The sequence below is a fragment of the Vanacampus margaritifer genome, chromosome 20, assembly GCF_051991255.1.
Source record: "Vanacampus margaritifer isolate UIUO_Vmar chromosome 20, RoL_Vmar_1.0, whole genome shotgun sequence".
Taxonomy (NCBI): Eukaryota; Metazoa; Chordata; class Actinopteri; order Syngnathiformes; family Syngnathidae; genus Vanacampus; species Vanacampus margaritifer.
Genome location: NC_135451.1, coordinates 1,199,662 through 1,220,985, shown reverse-complemented (window position 1 = coordinate 1,220,985; position 21,324 = coordinate 1,199,662). Strand labels below are relative to the sequence as shown.

The window sequence follows — 21,324 nt, the reverse complement described above, 5'->3', positions numbered from 1 at the left end:
GCAAAACCAATCTCAAGATTAAATTGTGATTATAATATATACACATCAATTATATCTAACAGATTTCAGACTTTAATTTCTGATCTGATTGACTAAGATCAATCAGGCTTTATTAGAGGACGTCAAATCCAAGACATCAGGAGGACACTATAATACAACGGGTGCAGAAGAAAAATGAAAATGCTTTACTTTTAAATTTAGATGCTGAAAAGGCTTTTGATTATGTTAGTTGGAGATTTTTGTATTGTTGTTTGGAAAGGTTTGGCTTCAACTCACGATCAATTAAATGTGTGAAAACATATCAAAATCCAAAAGCGAGAATTAAGATTAATGGCAGCCTCATGAACTGGTTTGGGCTGGAAAGGTCGGCCAGGTAGAGATGTAGCCTTTCCCCAACTTTATTTGCTATCTTCATCGAATCCTTGGCTCAAGCGATAAGACAGGAAGAGGGAATAGACGGCGTTAAAATTAGAGACAATGAGCACAAAGTAGGGTTATTTGCAGAAGATGTCATAATATATTTAAAACAACCAGAAGTATGCCATCAAAAATTAATGAACATCCTAAATTATTTTGGATACCTCTCAGTTTATAAACTAACTGTTAGAAAAACACAGGCTCAACTGCAACCCCCCTATTGAAATTATTAAACTATAGACTATAGACTCTCCAGGCCTATCGCCATCTCTTCTCTGGGAAGCTGGGAAAGCAGTAATTAGAGGTAAAATTATATCATATTCATCCTATAAAAAGAAACAGGATCAAAAATTTGAAAATGACTTGGAAGATAAAATTAAACAACTGACGGATGAGTACGTAATAAACCCAAATGACCAAATATGGACTGACTTACAAAATACAAAAATACAGTTAGACCATATGCTAACTAAAAAGACAGAGTTTATAATACAACAATTGAGATACAACAACTTTGAATATAATAACAAATCAGGTAAATTTCTTGCAAACCAACTTCAACGCAATCGGGAAAAATCTCTTATAACGGCTATCAAAGGGACAACTGGTGAATGTACACAGTCACCAGAAGAAATTAATCAAATTGTTTTATAACTATTATCGCAACCTATACTCAGAAACTAACAAGCCTAACCCTGAGCATATTGAGGCATTCCTCAGTAGCTTAAATATGCCTCAGTTAACTACTGAATATAAAGATATGTTAGAGGCGCCACTTACTATAAATGAGTTGTACAGTGCTCTAGATAGTATGCCTAATGGCAAGGCACCTGGCCCAGATGGTTATCCGGCTATATTTTTTAAGCACTACTGGTTAATGCTTGCTCTGCTATTCTTAAGAGTAGTAACATAAATTAAAACTAATGGTTCCATACGTCCACACATGAATACAGCAGCAATTAAACTTTTATTAAAGCCAGAAAAAGACCCCACCCTTCCATCAAGTTACCGTCCGATTTCACTAATTAACACTGATATTAAAATTATTACTAAGGCTTTCACATCCTGACTAGAAACAGTAATCTCGACAATTATTCATAGCGACCAAACAGGCTTTATTAAAGATCGTCACTCTACTAATAATATTAGGAGGCTCTTTAACCTTATTAGCATGTCACAGCGGCATGATAAGAAGGCAGTTATTATATCGTTGGATGCAGAAAAAGCTTTCGACAAAGTTAACTGGTCCTTCCTCTTTGCTGTTTTAAATAAATTTAGGCTTTGGGAAATCATTTATCCACTGGGTGTCAGTATTATATGATTCTCCCAAAGCTACAGTTACTACTAATGGGATTATATCTAAGAGCTTCAGGGATGCCCACTATCGCCTTTATTATTTGCAATATTTATTGAGCCACTTGCAATAGTCATACGCCAGGAAAGAAGGATTCAAGGAATTCACTCTGGGGTAACAGAACATAAAATTAATCTATATGCCGATGATATTTTACTTTATTTAGAAAACCCGGCGATTTCGTTAGGGGAAATATTTAACTTAATAACTAAATTCTCACAGTTATCAGATTATTCTATTAACTGGACAAAATCAACACTTCTACCTATTACAGAAAATTCATGGAACCCTGCAAGCCAGGACCCACACTACTCATTTCCTATAGGTAATTTAAAATACTTAGGCATAAAAATCTCACCTAAATTAACTGATTTAATTCATTTAAACTTTTCTCCACTTTCTGGATAACATTCATAGTGACTTGGAACGCTGGAATAATCTTCCTATTTCTTTAATAGGACGAATAGCCACCATTAAAATGAAAGTTTTACCCCAAATAAACTATTTTTTCTCAATGATTCCATTTAAACCTACGGCTAAATGGTTCCAGTTGTTGGACTCAGCCGTTACAAAATTTTACTGGAATAAAAAAAAAAGCAAAGATTAGTCTATCTACTCTTCAGAAAAGTAAATCCAAAGGTGGTCTAGAGGCACCAAATTTTATGTACTACTATACGTATAGCCAACCAGCTACAATATATCGTTCTATGGGCACAACCCAACAGAGATACTAACTGTTGGCTGGAACTAGAACAGAAGGATTGTAATAACCTCAGACTTCTAGATTTACTCTTTATTACAACATCAATTAAGCGACATAATTGTTTTAAAAACCCAATGATTTCCGCCACCCTGACTGCTTGGTGGAAGGCATTAAAAATTACAAAAGCCCAAGTGGAGCCCTGTGAGCTTTCTCCCCTATGGCATAACCCCGACTTTTGAATTAACAACCAACCGTTTTATTTAGGTGTGTGGGAGCAGAAAGGAATTACACATCTCCACCATCTCTTCTCAGATAATATGTTTATATCATATACATCCTTGCTCCAAAAATACAAAATAACAAACGGAAATTTTTTACATTATCTGCAAGTTAAAAATATGATAAAGAAACAAATTCCAACACTTCAGTGTACGCTCTACCCGCCTGTTTTAGCTAAAGATATTACCAAGCTTTCTCCGATAACAACAAAAAAACTTTCAAAAATATACAAGTTACTTTCATATACGGATAAAATGTCTTTACCCATCTCGAAATGGGAGACAGACTTGTCTATAGCACCGGAATCTGACTTTTGGATTCAAGTTTGTGAAAATGCATTTAAAATGACAAAACACACAAATTTACAACTTATCCAATATAAAATTATCCATAGAACATACATTACTCAATATATGATGAAGAAAATGGGACTCTCCGACTCCGACATTTGTCTCCAGTGTTTACAAAACACTACAGACACTTATTTTCATGCTTTATGGTTATGCACTCCGGTTATGTATTTCTGGACTAAAGTCTTAGAAAAACGTTCCGCTATCTTGGACTGTAGGATACCTTTATCTCCAAACTTGTGTTTGCTAGGTGACCTAACATCAACTGACTTACCACATAAACAATTTCAATCTACACTTGTAGCCCTTACTATCGCAAAAAAAACAATTCTTGTTCACTGGAAAAATAAACAAACTCTGAATATTGACCAATGGTCTAACCTCCTCATAAATCACATTTTAATGGAAAAAATATCGGCCTCAAATAAAAAACAAATATCAAAATTCATAGAAATATGGTCTACGTATATAGAATATTTTAACCTAATTCTGGTTATTTAATTCTGCCTGTTAGCGAGCGGGGCCCGGGGGTCGTCCTTTGGCGCTGCCGCGGCCTGGGGGGCCCTGAGGTGTTGCGCTTGCTCTGTCCTGGCGGGGGTCGACGGCTCCCCTCTTTGGTGGAGATTTTCATGCATGCCAGATCCACCACATCAGCATCTATCGAAACTCAGACACAATCTGTTTCTCCCTCAGGTCATTGAATCGGTGGAGGCTGGTGTCTGTGGATCTCACTCTGCTTCGTCTGTCCTTTCTACCTTTCCTCAGTTTCTCCTTTGGGCCCTTGAGGTCTCCCTGATTTGTTGGAATTTAGATGTCTCTGGGGTTGGTGAAGGACTCTGGTTAGTGGCCCGGTGGGTGGTGTCTGGTCGGTGCTGGGCTTCGCTTTTCTTTCTTTTCTTTGGTCCCTCTTCGGGTCTCCTGGTGGCCCCACGACTCTGGCTGGATTTTGAAGTGTTCGGTTTAGGTGAACGGTATGGGATTTTTTTTTTTTTTTTACACACACGCACGCACACACGCACGCACAAACACACATCCACATACAAAAAAAAAGGGAGATGATGACATGGCAAATGATCAATACTGAGCTCTCCCCAAAAAAAAAAAAGGGAGAACAATGATGATGACATGTCAAATGATCAATACTGAGCTCTCCCAAAAAAAAAAAAAGAAATTATTAAACTATATAGTTTTAGGTGGAATGAAAATTCTATTAGTTATTTGGGAATAACAATTACAAACAACCTCAAGTTGTATGAAGCTAATTACAAAATCAACAAATCTATAATGATAAATGGTTAGATGGGATGTTTTGTTGTTAAACTTGTATGCAAGAATTGAGACTATCAAAATGAATGTGCTGCCGAGAATTTTGTATCTATTTCAGTCTCTGCCAGTGCCAATTAAAAAAACACCAATTTATTGAATGGGATAAAAAAATAAAAATAAAAATAAAAAGATTGATATGGAATGGGGGGAAAACCAAGAATTAAGTTCTCAACACTTCAAATTCCAAATAAAGAGGGTGGGTTGGCACTGCCACATTTAGAAGATTAGAGGGGTCGTCCTTTGGCGCTGCCGCGGCCTGGGGGGCCCTGAGGTGTTGCGCTTGCTCTGTCCTGGCGGGGGTCGACGGCTCCCCTCTTTGGTGGAGATTTTCATGCACGCCAGATCCACCACACCAGCATCTATCGAAACTCAGACACAATCTTCCTCAGGTCATTGAATCGGAGGCTGGTGTCTGTGGATCTCACTCCGCTTCGTCTGTCCTTCCTTCCTTTCCTCAGTCTCTCCTTTGGTCTCTTGAGGTCTCCCTGATTTGCTGAAATTTAGATGTCTCTGGGGTTGGTGAAGGACTCTGGTTGGTGGCCTGGTGGGTGGTGTCTGGTCGGTGCTGGATTTCACTTTCCTTTTTTTTCTTTGGTCCTTTCTCGGGTTTCCTGACGGCCTCACGACTCTGGCTGGAAGTGTTCGGTTTAGGGAAACGGTATGGGATTTATTTATTTATTTTTATAAAGTTTTAGGTGAACTAATGAACGCACGCACGCACGCACATACACATATTCACCCACATACAAAAATAAATAAAAATACAAAAAATATATATACGTATATAAAAAAATAAATTAAAAAAAGAAGATTATTTCTATGCAGCACAGCTTAGATATAGGGTTAGGGAAGGAAAATAATATCTAAATTATATAAGGGTTTGTTGTCAATAAGAAAACATCAACATTACATATCAGGGATAAATGGGTTAAAGAACTCAGAGAGGAAATAAATGATGATACATGGTTTAACATTTGTGAAACTCAAGATTACTACTACGAATTCTAAGAATTGTAAAATGTTTTGTTGGAAGAACAAAATGTCGCTTGCCCTTGGTGCAGGTTCGCTTCCCACCCAGAGACCGCGTTTGTTTGTATGTGAGTGAATGAGGGGGGGAAAACAAAACTTACTGACAGCTTGTGTCAACAGTCAACAGTGAGGGGGGTGGCGTGGAACTGTGCTGTTATGGCTTGTGAAATTCACATAAATATCAATTTTTTTATGAGGCTGTTTCATCGCGTATTTTCCAAAGCAGTCACACTAAATCATATTATCTGTAAAACACAGGTAGAGTGAGCGCTCAAACTTTGCCCTGATGAAGACACGCCTTTGTTGAAACATGTTGGCAGTGCATATTTCATAAACTTTTAAACATTACTATAGAGTGCCTCGGATTCTCAGACTGCTACATTTTTCTAAATTTTTCTGCTTGATACTCTTTCTTGAAAATGTTTTTAGGGTGATTTTGTCTCGTGTCTAATACACTTTGAACTAATGCGTGCACACATGCCAGTTGGTATTTGAAAACATTTCTGTTATGTCTTTATAGAATTACATAAATGAAATTAACTGCTTGCAGAACTTCACAGTCACTGTAAAATATTCAGCAAATTTCCTAATTTGAATCACTGTCAAGCTTTACATCATACAAAACTATGATATGACAAAACTACAGTATTGAGCGTGCATGGTCTTGCAGTGAGACGGGCGCTACATTGAAGAAAAGCCAACCTACCTCAGCAATGATGAATTGGCAGTGCTGAAGTTACACAACTTTAGTTATACACTGACTTCAGCACCGAACATGGAGCTAAGTATACTACAATCAGGTTTGTAATGTATGTATGCACAATGCAATTCGTATTTGTTTCCGTCAAATGCTACGCCGCTGTCAGCATTTTTAACTCCAGTTGAATTATGTTGGTTTAATAAAAACTTACTTTCATTGGCGGGGCAGAATCGTGACGAGCTTATGTATGGGAACTCAGTGAGGTCAGAGGTTACTCCCAGTGGGGGTTCAGACAGGACATCAGCTACATAGCAGGCATTCATGTCAGCCAGTGAACTGGTCAGATCACACATAGTTGTCGAGATACGTATGCAATTAGAGTTCCTCTGTTTGTCCCTGGAAACCCTGCAAAACATTTCACACACAAACCATTACACATTTATAAAATAAATACTAATCACACAAACAACATGAAGTGTCAGATGATAGAGAAGAAAGTTCTATTGGAAGAACTCTACTGTACACTATATGAAAGAGCTTACACAGAGAACTCTACAGTGTATGAGTAATCAGTTGGTAATGGTTCCCAGGTCAGAATGGTTTTAAAGTTTGTGGATTTCCAGGTGACGGTCTGTGCTCTGGGATAAAGTCCTGTAAAATGAATGAACAACAAATCATTTCAAATACTTTGTAATCAAATAATGGCAAAGTTGCAACCTGACCAACAATACGATGACTAAAATCTCTGTCATATAGTTTACACATCTGACCTGAGCTAGTATAAATTTTAAACATTATGCATGAACACTACATAACTTTTTTTCCCTGAATATATTTTTATCTAAATTCAATGACCTCAAAATAATGTGACTGAAGGAAAACTTCTTCAAGACTTGTTAAGACCCAGCAAGAACTGTGCAACAAGTTAGCTGTCTAATGAACAACGTAACATCAGCTATGTGAAGTTGAACTACATCCATGCATTCCTTTAATAGCTCCATTAATCTGTTCCCATCACATTGTAAATTATTGCCATATTCAATTACAGAATTTCTTCACATATTAGATATAGCCAATCCCAGCTTTTAACTGTATGAGCAGTCACTTCTGCATAAAAAGCTTGTCAACCATAAAACACAATAAATTAGTTGTGACTGTTATGGAAAAAAATTGCATTGCAAGCACTTTATCCACATTGAGTGCCACTGATTCTCGAAAACTTTAACCTCTGCTGGTCTTGTTGTGAGAGGTTAACGTTACAGTATTTTGTTTGGTAGATATTCTTATTTATTAAAAAAGAACATCACACTGACATAGTATAGCTGATATCCACTTAATATCACCAAATCAAAATCATCATAATTTAACTGGTGACAGGGCTTGACTGTTTCCCCTTGTTTAATGAATACAGTATTGCTATTTAGGGCTGGGCAAAAATGTATATCATGATATGTTTCATATCAGTTTCGATTCGGTCCGTCCACGCTCCGTTTGGACCCTTCACGCAACTCTTTTTTTATCCCGCGATTCCCACCTCATGAGGGCAACTTTTTCTTTTCTTTTTTATCCCACCTCATGAGCGAACCCATCGTGGCGCTCACGAGGGGCAGTGACGCTCAGTTCACTTTCTGTTAGCAGAAGATCTTACCTTCACTTCAACTCACAATGTACTGTAGGCTATGTAGGCATTATTCCACATGTCATGTGCAATCACCGTGTCACAGCAAAACTAAAATAACCACACAACAGCAAACTTGATAGCATCACTAATAACTAATAAAACAACTAGACCACTAACTAAATAAATAATTAAGACAGAACATGCAATTTAAACACTATTTCAATCCTTGGCGCCGCAAAACATGGTGGGAGTGCAGGTTAACCCTAACCCACTTACGTCACAAGTCAAAATAGCGGTCAACTCAGTGAAAGGAAGCCTTTACCTCAATGAAAAGCATTGGACTTTGGATCGTTGTAATTAGATTTTTGAAGATTACTTTTATCTTAAAATGTGGTGAAATGTAATTTGACTACTATAACAATCTGCCTGGTTTGGTATGTTAGTTACACGCAAAAGCAATACAATGCGCCGTTTGTTTTCACCATGTAAAGGAAGCATTTGCATTGTGGAAATATCAGAAATGCCCGGATGTTCGGAAGTGACAATAGATATCATCACGGTACATATTGATATGAATTAACACCATTGTGATTTAAGGTCCCATCTTCTTGATTTCATACATCTTAGAAATGTAAAGGTCTCATAGAAGTTAGAACGTAGTTCTATAGCGTATTTAACCAAACTGTATCCATGTACGGCAATTGAAAATAGATTCACAACATGTGCAATGCCTAACTCTCAGCAGAAAGTAGAGGAAAGCAGAGACCAGAAACTTTACAGTGTAAAATGTTTAGTTTATGGTATAAATGATAATGTATTACATGTATTATGTTAAAAAATAGGTACTATATCGTAACTCTAAAAAATATATATTAATGCTAAATGAAGGGAAAATTAATTCAGGTAAACTTTTATGTACAGGTTATGTTTGAATAGATTTATTATGATGATGGTCCTTTTATTTGTGTCTTAATTATCTCGCTCTGTCTATATTTACAACACTTTGGTAGTTCAGTTCAGTGCTTAGCAAATAAAGTTGTATGACTGGACTGGATTGGATTCTCCATCAAACAAAAGCAAATTACATTATTCAGTCATGTGTCTTTTGTGTATTAAAATTGTTTCAATTGCAGGTGTTTTTAAAAGCATTTTAATATGTTGACGCGATGTTGCAGGTTTTCAAGCATGACAAGAACACTATAATAAATAGCCTACAATATACACGACGAGAACACTAATAAATAGCCTTACAATACACACGAACGCACACATACGCGCGCGCTCGTTATACGTGTGTGGTTAAATAAAAAATAAAGCATTGCATCAACGAAATGTACATCCATTAAAGTCAGCGGACTTCACTCACCTGTGACAGCATTTGAGTTGAGAAAAAGGAGTATTAACAGCGCCAGCGCTGCTTTTTCCCATTTTGTGGTCAGCATTTGTGTTAAATTCTACTAGTTTGTATAATCGCGTCGAAAATGTGTCAACAGTACTTTGTTATTGGGGGATGCGTTAGTAGTGTTACAGTAACCTACTCAACTGAGCTCTTTCGGTGACGCGTGTGTGACTACTGTGATTTGAATGTGCATTGTGCAGTCCTTCAACTATCGACATTGAATGTATGAATTGGCCCCGCCTTGAGCGGATTGACCTGTTGCTGGGATACGTGAGCGTGTCCGCCATATTTAATGTGTTAGATCTGCCTCCTCATCCTATGCATGTCAATGGACTGAACTCATAAAGCGACAATGCACAAAGTTTTTTGCCTCTCATTCACAAACACAGAACAATATGTAACTTTTAATCTCATTATATTTTCTCCCTTAGTATTTTAATGAAAAGTGGCGTTGTCAGATCCCTTTTAGTAGTATTAAAGACCAGTGCCGCAGTATCAGGCCCAGACTGGCCCAGACTGGCCCATACGGCTGGAGTGGAAATAAAATAAAAAAAGTTTTTGAAAATTGCTGCACAGGTGTTAAAGTCGGGGCACTTGATTGAGATGAACATGTGCACTTAGATAAGTCTATATGTAAAAATTATGTCACCACTAAAATTCACCCCCTGAAAATGTCAGTAGAGGTTTAATGTGCATTATATACAGTAACTACATTTCGCACATTTTGTATTTTTGGGCGTGGCCTGCATTTTTCCCCTATCAAGCGTCATCAATGAAAGGAGGCAAGCATCGTATTATGTTTCCTGGATTGTTTTGTTACGTTCTATTGTCACCTATCTGAAAGCAGTAAACAATCTTCACCAAAACGTGCAAAAGCACATTCCTACTCTTTTCCACCTCAACCTGTGCAAATATAAAAGTGATCAGCACATTATTTAAGATTTTATTGACATGATATGAGCTCCTATGAGGAAACACCCAAATAATGTGCTTATTGTTTTTTTTTTTTACTTTTACATGTTGGTGTGGACAACAGTAGGAATGTGCGTATGAATTTTGGTGGAGTCAAGTTTCCTCTCTATTCTGACGCAAGCAGCCAAGGAATATGGCCAGTGTTCCTCCATCAGATTGATGAGCATAATATTCACCATAACAAGACTGGAGGTAAGCAAAGCAGTAACTTAAACAGCCATGAGCAAGATATTAAGGGGGGCTTGAGTTCAAGATGATGACGTGACTAGTGAGGAAAGTGAAAGAGAAAAGAGAGAGCCTTTAAGAAATGAGATTCAGTAAATTCCATTGTTCAAAGATCCATTCGGAAGTTAATTGTTCTGGTTAACAGTAGCTAGAAGAGAAAAGATCACAAGGTGTTTATTCATAATTCTAAATAAAGGTTTCAAATATTTACTATATGATGATGTATACTATATTTGTTTATAATGTTAATTCCAATTGATATTAACTATAAGAGTTTGTATGTTGAAATTAGAACAATGTTGAAATTGCCAGTGATTATTTTAGAGATGGGACAATGAAGTCTTGTGAAGCTTTTGAGGCTTTCGGCTGATTGATTTGGAAAAAGAGTCGAAGTTTCAAAGCCCCATAAGATAGATCGTATCGGTGACATCTGGGGGTCAGCTGGAGTCATAGCAACTATAATCTTCAAAGTGATTCGCCTGATTGATTTATATTCCAACATAACACCAGTACATTCAGTCTTACATTTGTGTCTGTCTAATGATCATCAGGTACACATGGAAGTGTTGCAATATTTTGACACTGTACCAGTACTATGGTTCAATGTGATGTCCTGTTACTCATTCGATTTTTATAAACATGATTTGGATATGACACAAGTGCGCTGTGAAGCCAGATGACAAGTATTTCAACATCAGGCTTTGGGAGATGTGACTGAGGGTCTTGGAGAAGCGCTTATAGCAACTTGGTGGAAAATACTTGGGTCAAGCCTGTTCTACACACGATTTAAAAATAAATGCATAATTGGAAACTTTAAATGCATCATTGTGGGAGTACTTTTGTTGGAAACATACCGAATAACTAACTTTTCCAGGTGAACATAATCAAATATCTACATAAGGGAATTGTGCGCCTGACACCGCGCCAAAAGGTTTGAATCAGTTATGTAATTTCCGGTATCTCATTAGCGCGCATAAAGCCGCATACGTCATCAGCACGTGATCACGGAGGTTTCATCGGGGCTTTTGATACATTGTTTCGAGCAGTCTGTCTCACTCGGCTGACACATGCTCCGGAGTCTCAGTGTCAAACGTCCCATCTCTAGTTAGATTTTACAATTTCTGTAATCAATTATGTTTTTAAAGTCTTATCGTCATGGCTGGGATCTCATCGATTTTCACAACAATGTAATCAATGATGTTTTAAAGTCTTATCCTCATGACTGGGACCTAATCTATTTCCACAACAATGGGCCATTGTCTGTGGTTGAAATGTCTGTAATCAATGATGTTGTTAAAGTCTTATCTCATGTCCGGTGAAACTCCAGGTGGGCTGTTAGGAGGGGGCTTTGTGGTACCGCCCCTTCAAGATAGTATAAGAAGGTTGTAAGTGTCTGTAATCGACACACTTGCGAGAAGAATGCAGCCATTTGTCTGTAAACTCGCTTGTGTCCGGAATATTCTGTAAAAATAAAACCTTCGAAGGAACTGATCTCCAGCCTGCATTCGGATAACCAACATTCTCACTACCCGATAGAAAACGAACATGCAAAGAAAAATATTATTTTCTTCAACAGTACACACAGCCACATTCTTGAATGGCACACACATATCAGTCAATTGATACACAAAGCTCAGCATTTGTTGCACATTTGGAAATCAAAACACTGCCTACCTAACTATCATACGGTGGAAAGAAAAGGGATAAAAATAAAGCTAAGAGAAATAAGAAAGGAACAATTTAACGAGGTAGAAAGGAAAGGTTTGGCTTGCCAAATCTGTAAGATATTTGAAATGGTTGCACCAGCGATATGTGAAATTGGCTATGAGACGTGCAACTTACTGGAGTGAGTTGAATCGAGCTAGCGGAGGGAAGATCGCTTGAAGGAAAAAATAGCTTTACAAAAAAAGTTCCACAGTTGGACGAGGGGCGACACAGCTCGGCTCAAGGTGGATTGCCCTTCCAGGCGAATTCGGGGCTTCGTTGTCCTCTCGGCGTGCGCGAAGATCAACTGGTCAAATTACGCTACTGAGGCCGAGATCCGCTGCGTGTCTGCATTCCGGGGAGTCCGTCTGGCAGGAGGGCGTGCGCCGGGGTCTGGTGCACGGCGGCGGTTCGGTGCGATTGAGAAACGTGGCATGACACCGGGGAGTCCTTTTGTCAGTTCTTGACCAGACGGAGGGGAGAAGGTGGAATAAGCAGGAACAGCGGGCCGGAAAACGAGAGAGCGAACAAAGTTCGCGCCGGCTGTTTTAAAGTTGTGGGGGCGTGTTCTTCAAAAGGGGCCAATCCATCCCTCTTTTGGCTCAAACCACATCACGAGAACCAAACCACACAAGAAAGATTACCATGCATTACTAGAGCAGAATAAAAGCAACACACAAGAAATATGGAAAATACAAAATCATGTAATTACAAATAACTTTTAGCGTTTGTTTTGTAGGATATTTTGTCTAGTCTTGGTCATAGTTCTCAATTTAATAAATCTTTTGTATGAATTTTTTTCTTTTTACATGCATTATCTATCCCCTTCATCATTCATGCCTTATTTAGACCTTTATATTTTCTTGCATTTTTAATATGTACTTCAATGGTTAAACATTCCATTATGTTGTCAATGTTGGTAGTCAAATGTTCAATTGTACTGCTTCTTAGAGCTTTGTCTACATATTTAAAAACAGTACTGAACCAGTAGAAGCCCGGTTAGATCAGTCGGTAGAACATTACACTCTTAATCTCAGGGTCGTGGGTTTGAGCCCCACACCGGGAAGTACTTTATTTTATGGGATATTTTGTCTAGTCTTTGTCATAGTTCTCAATTTAATAAATATTTTGTATAGAATGTTTTTCTTTTTACATGCATTCTCTATCCCCTTCGTCATCCATGCCTTATTTAGAACTTTATATTTTCTTGCATTTTTAATATGTACTTCAATGGTTAAACATTCTATTATGTTGTCACTGGTGGTAGTCAAATGTTAAATTTTACTGCTTTTTAGAGCTTTGTCTACATATTTAAAAACATTACTGAACCATTAGAAGCCCGGTTAGCTCATATGGTAGAGCAATAGAATCTTAATCTCAGGGTCGTGGGTTCAAGACCCACATTGGCCGGTAGCTTGTTTTGTGGGATATTTTGTCTAGTCTTAGTCATAGCTTTGTCCCTAACCCTTTCAGTGTTTTATGGCATCTGCATGCTGCAATTGTTTATTTTATTGATACTTATTTACTTACAAGTATTCACTTCCCTATTTCTTGTTATTGTTGTATTAATATGTCAAATATGTCAGCCTGGATCGATGTTTGACGTTTGGTGGCTCCCATTACAATACGTCGCTTTACATCACTCTTTTTTAATCCGCAAAAAGGCAGTGGCAGATGCAGCTTGCTACATAAATATGACGTGGGTGGTTATTCCCCCGGCGGGCGAGCGCGTGCTGGCTAATCCAGAAGCAGATTTGTTTGTCAAAGGACGCGCATCTGACTGCCCCCCACCCCGTCCTTGGCTATCTTTAGCTGTCAATCAAAGCCAAGCTTGAAAGGAAGTACAGTGGAACCTCGGAGATTGAACATCTCAGAACTTGTACAAATCGGACTTTAACCAAAAAATCTGAGTAAAAAATGCCTCTGAGTTTGAACTCATTTTTGGAGTTTGAACACCCAAGAAAAGCAAGCTTAGCCGAACATAACTTGAAAACGGGTAGCCGAGCAATGGCGAATGCTGACGATGCACTGCTCATTTCCAGTCAGATCGTGAATACTCCCGGAGGTGCTCCATACTCGCGAGTGCATTTAGATTTTTCCACGACAATTTTCTTCGCCATGGGCCCAAAGAAAGACAACAATGCCAGTGGCAGCAAAGAAAAACATACAGTGCTACAAACCACAGTGGAATTAGGAAGGAGATTATTGCACTGTTGTAACTACCGTGACTACTTCTGTAAATACTGGCACGAGGACCCCCCTTAGCTGTTCAACAACGTGTGCCTGACATTAAACAACGCACGCAAGGACCGCTTAGTAGTGTAACAATAACATTAACATAGCATTTATCATCCACTGATGTCATCACACCACAACAAAAAAGGTAATGTATTTTTTATTGTTTAAATACTGTACTGTACTGTAAATGTAAAAAAAAAAAACATTAAATAGAAATTAAAATAGGAGTTTTCTGTTTTTGGAGCTTGGGAACGGATTAATTGCATTTACATTATTTCTTATGGGAACAAATGTTTCGGAGGTTGAACAATTCGGACTTTGAACACTTTGCAGGAACGAATTATGTTCCGCCGAGGTACCACTTTTAATGGTTGGTTGGCAAGCCATGTTTTACTTGAAGCAGAAGCAACGCAAAACAGCGTACAACCCAGGGCGGCGCAGCTGACTGCCAGGGCGGATATGGCCCCCTAATGCCCGCCCATTCCACTGGGGCAATGTTTTCCAATTTGTGGAAGTGACATCACCAGACCGAAGCTTACTCTGATTGGATAGGATTTGGGAAACTGCTGCCACCTTAAGGTCTGCCGTTGTTATGAATGTACTTACAAACGGATTAATGCGGTTGGATGTGGATGATTTATTTTCTACAAACGTGGTGATGTGGACGGATTATTTTTCTACACATGGAGGGAGAAATTAAATTTGCTCTGCACGATAAATTCTCGCGGTATTTGTGAGTTCACAAACTACTGAGAATACATCTTGTACCGAGCCTGTTGATTTCCACATTCCATATTGTGGAGAACTCCTTTGAGTGAATCACAATATCAATCTGGCTATTGCCAGGTTAGTGGGAAATATTAATTTAAAAAAATACCCTGCTACGTGTGTACATGGCCTGAGTTAAGCAGAAAAATCAACCCATTTATATATCGATCTCAGGGGCCAGCCATTTTGCCTCTTTTTGTCGACTGTTTAGACTAGTAGGGGCCTGGGGGCACAGGCACAGATATTTTTGTAAAGAAAATGTTAGGGTTGACTTCCCCTTCAATTAAAATTTTAACATTTTAGTTTTAGTTATCTTGTTAAGTCTTCACTAATTATAATAACCTAGTTTGGAGGTCGAGAAAACGCTGGCAAGATTAGCAACATCTCTGTGCAACATGAAAGATTATGCCTTACTTTGATCATGCATTAAATGTACATTACCAAAAATTAAAACTTCAAACATTTATTGGTATAAATACTTTATTAGAATAAGTCATGCTACTAATGTAACGTTGGATTGTTTACATAGCACATTACATTCAGTGCGCGGTTCATGCACAGTAATGAGGAGCATGGATTTGATCAGAGACTGGGGGTGGGGGGGTTAGTGAGGTTACGTTCAAACGTAAACACTGCAAACTAGCCCTTAAAATAATATGAAATATGATTTTAAATCACTGACTTTAAAGAGTTGTAACACTTGACTGGTGTGAGAAAATGCACCCTGGGCCAAGTTTCACTTGTGTTCAAACAGCATCCCCAGAGAATTCGTACAGCCAGGAAGTTTATCAGACTGATAAGAGTTCATTGCTGGCTTACATTCCTGTGATGTAAGATGGCTAGAAAACAAATGGCTTAGCTTGCACACAGGCTTACTATCAACACCAGAGGCAAGCTATGCACAATTTTTTTTTAGTATACGGCTTGAAAGTTCATAAACACTTTATTACAGTCACTACAGTTCATGAACACTTTATTACAGTATTTTTTTGCACAAAAATGGTAAAAACAAAAACATGATTTAATTTTTAGACTTTACACATCTCTGAGGCACTTTTCCATGTAGCAATTTCTTTTTTTTTTTTTTTCAATAATGCATCATCCTTTGTTATTTATTAAGCTATTTTGGCTGGGACCGCATTACCATGTTTCTACCACTAGAGCCAGGGTTTTGGGAGTGCTGCTGCGCTTTTCTACCTTTATAGACCTGGGATGAGCCTTTGGGTCTGTGGGCCCCTACTTGGTGCTGTAGAGTCCCATAAATCAAGTCCTTCACAAAAATTACCATATCCTGGCTTTCACTGCCACCCTCCCAGCACTTGGTAAATCCTCAGATTGTTACTTTTGAGCCTGTTTTGTAGGTCTTAAAATCTTCCGTGAGATCCCAATCACGGCGCAACAGGTACCGGAGAGCTCTCTCGTGTCTCCTCCCCTTCTCCTCCACCACTTTGATTCTCCCTTCGGTCTCACGCAGCCTTCCTTCGTGATTTGGTCTTTTAAGTCTTCCATCGACGTTTCCATTGTCTCCAACGGCAACAATACATTAGTTTGGCTGCGTCTTCTTTCTTCAGCTCACTTAGTATGTCTGAGAGCTCCAGACGCTCTGGGGAGCGACTGTTAGCTTTAGCCCAGCTAGTGGACATTTCTTCTCTCTGTATTGGCTCGCATAGTTACGCATCTAGTCGAGCTTTTACTCATCTAGAGCAGCCTATTTGGGTATAACTAGAGTGTAAATTGAGTTCTCAATAGAGTTGCCACTCGTCCTGTTTTTCCCAGATTTGTTCTCATTTTTACCAGCTGTCCTGTGAAAATAAAATCTCTCCTTGGACAAAATTTGTCCTGTTTTTGTTCATCTTTTGTCCAATGGGTGCAGCGGGGTATTGATCCCCCTTACGCACACCTGGTGCTTTTAGTCATCACAGTCAGTTGGGTCCGTCGACGGTGTCGAGGTATCAGTCAAGGGTCTTGCTTAGGCCGCTGCATCATCATGTCAGTTTCACACGCGCACCGGTCTCGAGCCTCGTTGGTTGCGAGTCCGGGCGTTCAAAACCGCAGTGACTTTTGATTTGATTTCTGTGGACCCACCTGAGCTGACCCCAACCTGAGCTTCCCCTAATGTCCTTTGCTCATCCTAATTTGGTAGGCGATGGGCCACAGCTTGTCAACAATTTCATAGGGGGGAGAAATTGTCGGGTGATGCCCATCTGGGCTCGCGGTGGACTAGCATTCGGTTGCGCAAACCAATAGTACCACACTCGATCACCAATTTGAACCTCCGTTCGTGATGCTTTTCTGTCGTAGTAGGTTTTCTGACCTTCTACACTTTCTTTAAGTCATTGTTGGACAAAAGTGAATGTGGCCCGCAGTTGGGTTTGCAGGTCTTCCACGTTCTGGGAGGTCGTGTACGCCATAGCTAGTTTGGCTTCTGCCAGCTGGTACGTCAGGTGAAGGGAAAGCGTCATTCACCGTCCGATCATCATTTCAAAGGGGGACACCCCAGTGGATTCGTGCGGGGTGGCTTGAATCATCATGAGTATCAGCGGGAGTTGGGTGTCCCAGTCCCGATGGTTGGAAGTCACAAAGATTCTCAGCAAATTCACCACTGTGCGATTAGTCCACTCTACCTGTCCTGATGACTGAGGGTGATGGCTAATGTGCAACCGGGCCTTGATTCCATGCCTTTGCCAAAGTTGTTGCATTACCTCAGCTGTCAAGTGGATTCCCCTGTCTGAGTTGACCCGTGAGGGAATCGGAATGTTGATCATGATCGCCGGGGCGATCACTTTGTCTTCATTCAAGACTTTGCAGGCGTCTGGGATCGTCTGCCCAGACTTCCCGTTTGGAAGACTGGGAACACACGCAAAGGGTTCCAAGTTGGTGAGGGACCGCAGTACATTGTTGATGGTGTCTACCTGGACGGCAAGGCGGACAAGCAAGTCTGCGCCCACCAAAAGGGTGTGGGGCACGTCTGGGACACCCAGGAAGTAGGGGGTCAGTAGGCGCTGAGTCCAATGAAGGTTTTAAAGGTCAAATTTCAAATGTTGCCAAGTTAATCTTGAAACCTTTAGAACACCTTTACAAAGCATAATTGTCATTACAAAGTGATTATATTGTAGTTATAAAGCAGTTAAATCACTAGATACAATTTAGAAGACGTCCTCGACTATTTGAATCTAGCGCCCTGGCGTCTTTGGGTGTTTCCGGAGCCGTGACGTCACAGACGCCATAGTAACCACAGTACTCGTTCGGTTGTGTGCACCTTTGTTCTTCTTTAGCTTTCCAAAGGAAAAACAACTACGTAACCAGTGAGTGGATACGAAAAGTCAATTGACAAGGAAGAAAGCGTGGTCAGTTATGGTCTCCAACCAAGCACTCAAAACTCTGTGCTGATCATTTTGAAGCGGCCTGCTTCAGAAAAGACTTAGATCATTGGGTACACGGATGTCGTTCGACCTAGGCTGAAAGCAGCTGCTGTGCCAACGATTTTTCACTCGCCAAATACAACCTCAAGCCCCAGCCCTAGCAAGAAGGAGCCTGTTCGACGTGGCGCACTTGAGAAACGGCGCAGGCAAGAGGTGAGTAGTTTTTTGCATGCACGTTATGATTAAGTTGAACCGTAGAAAAAAAGAGACCCGTAGTGCCATTTGTACTTATTTTGCCTACATGGCAAGCCGACAGACAGCAAAGCCTTTCTGTATGACTTTCCTCGATGTAAACACGTCGTCCAACGTGGCTAATGCAGGGAATCCCCAGCATACAAGTGTCAGTGTATAGCAGAGGTTTTGCGTTTGTTAATTATTTAATTTCAACGTGATTATAAACTAAAAACAGGCCCGTGATTCAATAAACTCGGTGAACGCAAGCATAGGAACATTTGCTATGCTAGCTAGCAATGCTATGCTAGCGTTCATTACCTCCTCCCTCACACTAACTTTAACATTTTCAGTACAAGCTACATTGTGGGACACAAGTGACATCCAACGTGGGTCTGAGTCATAAAAAGGTCCAGTGTGACCTCAAATACCCAGCTGTGGGAGCAGTTTGCAAGATGACGGAAACTAACTGGGCATGTGTGTACATGCTGGGGTGCAGTGCATATTGCTAAACGATGATGACCTGGTAAATGATATGGACATAAGTCATGAAGATAGCATGTTTTTTTCCTAAACCGCGGTCCTATTAATGTAAATAGCTAGCGCATAGTGAAGACATTTAATATTTTCAATTTGTGGTTTTACTGTTTTTGAATTTACTTATAGACATATATATAGATGTGATATAATCATGAGTGTTTAATAGAATACAGTGGAATAATGATTTTGTGAACTTTATTTTATCCTCTCACCCTCAAAGCTATTGAAGATAGGAATGTGCATGATGTCAATGTCTTCAATAGCTATGCTATATGTCATAGGGGGCTGGATTGCGATCGGTTATTCATATAGTCATTAAACATAAGCAGTCAATTAGCCCACAAATGCGTTTAATAGGCATAGATAATTGTTATTATCTCGCGAGTCCCACGGTAGCTAAAAGCCACTCGGGGGAGAAGGAGGCCCGACACGGGATTGGAATCAAAGGCTGTGTATGCTTAGCATATGATTCGTCAGGTAATGCAATAGAGTTAGTGAGTTAGCACATGTAGCTAGCAACCGTCTTTAATCCTTACCAACGGAGAAGTTTATGCTTGCAACAGCGGTCAGCTTAGCAAGCTAATGGCGGCTACGGCGACTAGCTACGGCGACGAGCTTCGGCAGCTACCGGCGCGTTAGATTTTCGTCTAACGAGCAGAGCACAATTCTGTTGCGGCCGGTAAGCCACGATACACTCGTCTAATAGCCTTTGGGCCTACAAGAGGTAGGTTCAATAACTGGGCAGCTAGCGGGCAGGCTTTGCAGCCTGGCAGCTAGGCCTCTCCTGAACCACAGACAGCTCAAATTCACAAGGAGAATGGCGCCACCTTGTGAGTGGCGGGTGCGGTACACGTCTGGCGAACCAGCACAGGGGTACCCGGCAGCCAAGCTGTTATTGGGCTCGCGATATGAACAATCACCTCTCCCATAGTCGGGAGGAAAAACGGGGACAATACTCTCAAGCCGTTATGTTAATCTTGGGTAGCTACTCCGAGGTACATAAGACAGAGCATCGTTACGTCACTGTGCACAGCAAATTCAATTCCCAGGAAACAAACTTCAAATTCAGCCAGCTGAACTGTATAAGTTGCAAAACTCGACTTCTGTTACGTACGTCTTCAAAATACAAGTCACTATTATGCAAAAAAATTATATATATATATATATATATATATATATATATATATATATATACATACATACATACATACACAAATATATATATATACACAGTGCTGCTCAAAAGTTTGTGAACCCTGCAGGCATGGTCAGATTTTTTGTATAAAATACTAAAATAACCTTATTAAATGTTTAGTTATACCCCAATCTACAAGAGAGGTTGGATGGGCGTCTAGCATAAACTGCCCGCTTCAGGTCCCGCCACAGTATTCTGAAAGAATTTAAGTCTGGATTTTAACTGGGCACATCCAGCACATTAATCTTGTTGTTCTTCAGACCTTCAGTTCTTGGTTGTATTGCTGGAATGCTTTAGATTACTGTCATGTTGCATGATCTATCTTCTACCAGGCTGTAACTTCACAAAGAATGGCTTCAGGTTATAATCCAGTATTTCACAATATTCCTCTGAATACATGATTCCCTGGACCATGTAGAGTTGCCCAGGTCTTGAGGATGAAAAGACAGCCCAGAACATTCTCACCAGCCTGCTTCTGTGTAGGGAGATTATTTTGCTGGTATGCAGTGTTGACTTTTCACCAAACATGACTGTTTTAGTTGTGACCAAACAGTTAAATTTTGGACTCATCTGTCCACAGAAGGGACTTCTAAAAAGCTTCAGGTTTGTCCAGGTACTCTCTGGCAAAGTTGAGATTGGCAGCTTTGATCTTTTTTGTGAGCAGAGACAAGCCTTCCATGAAAGCCTTGTTAATTGACTTTTCTTCTGATTATTGAAGCATGCACATGTGTCCCAGAGTGGGCCGGTCTGAGCCCTGAAACTCCAGGGCTGAAAATGAATCCTATTTACAAACACGCCAATGCATTGTTTGTTAAATCTAGGGCAAAAAGTTTAAAGATCTGGTTGAATATAAAATAGTACAAACTATGTATAAAGCAAGAAACAATCTTGCATCCAAGAAATATTCTAAA

The 21,324-nt window shown here is 39.7% G+C and overlaps 1 protein-coding gene across 5 annotated transcripts in view; it reads right to left on the bottom strand.

Moving 5' to 3' along the window:
* f3a (coagulation factor III, tissue factor a) overlaps positions 1–9,386 on the bottom strand; it is a 32,015-nt gene extending 22,629 nt beyond the window's left edge. For all 5 annotated transcript variants that reach the window (XM_077555173.1, XM_077555175.1, XM_077555172.1 and 2 more), the window contains exons 1-3: positions 9,146–9,386; positions 6,701–6,809; positions 6,370–6,563 (exon numbers count right to left, since the gene is read on the bottom strand). In XM_077555173.1, coding sequence (XP_077411299.1) covers positions 6,370–6,563; positions 6,701–6,809; positions 9,146–9,221 — 379 coding nt within the window. In that variant the 5' untranslated portion in view covers positions 9,222–9,386. The remainder of the gene's footprint in view (positions 1–6,369; positions 6,564–6,700; positions 6,810–9,145) is intronic.
* Positions 9,387–21,324: the final 11,938 nt, after the last annotated feature.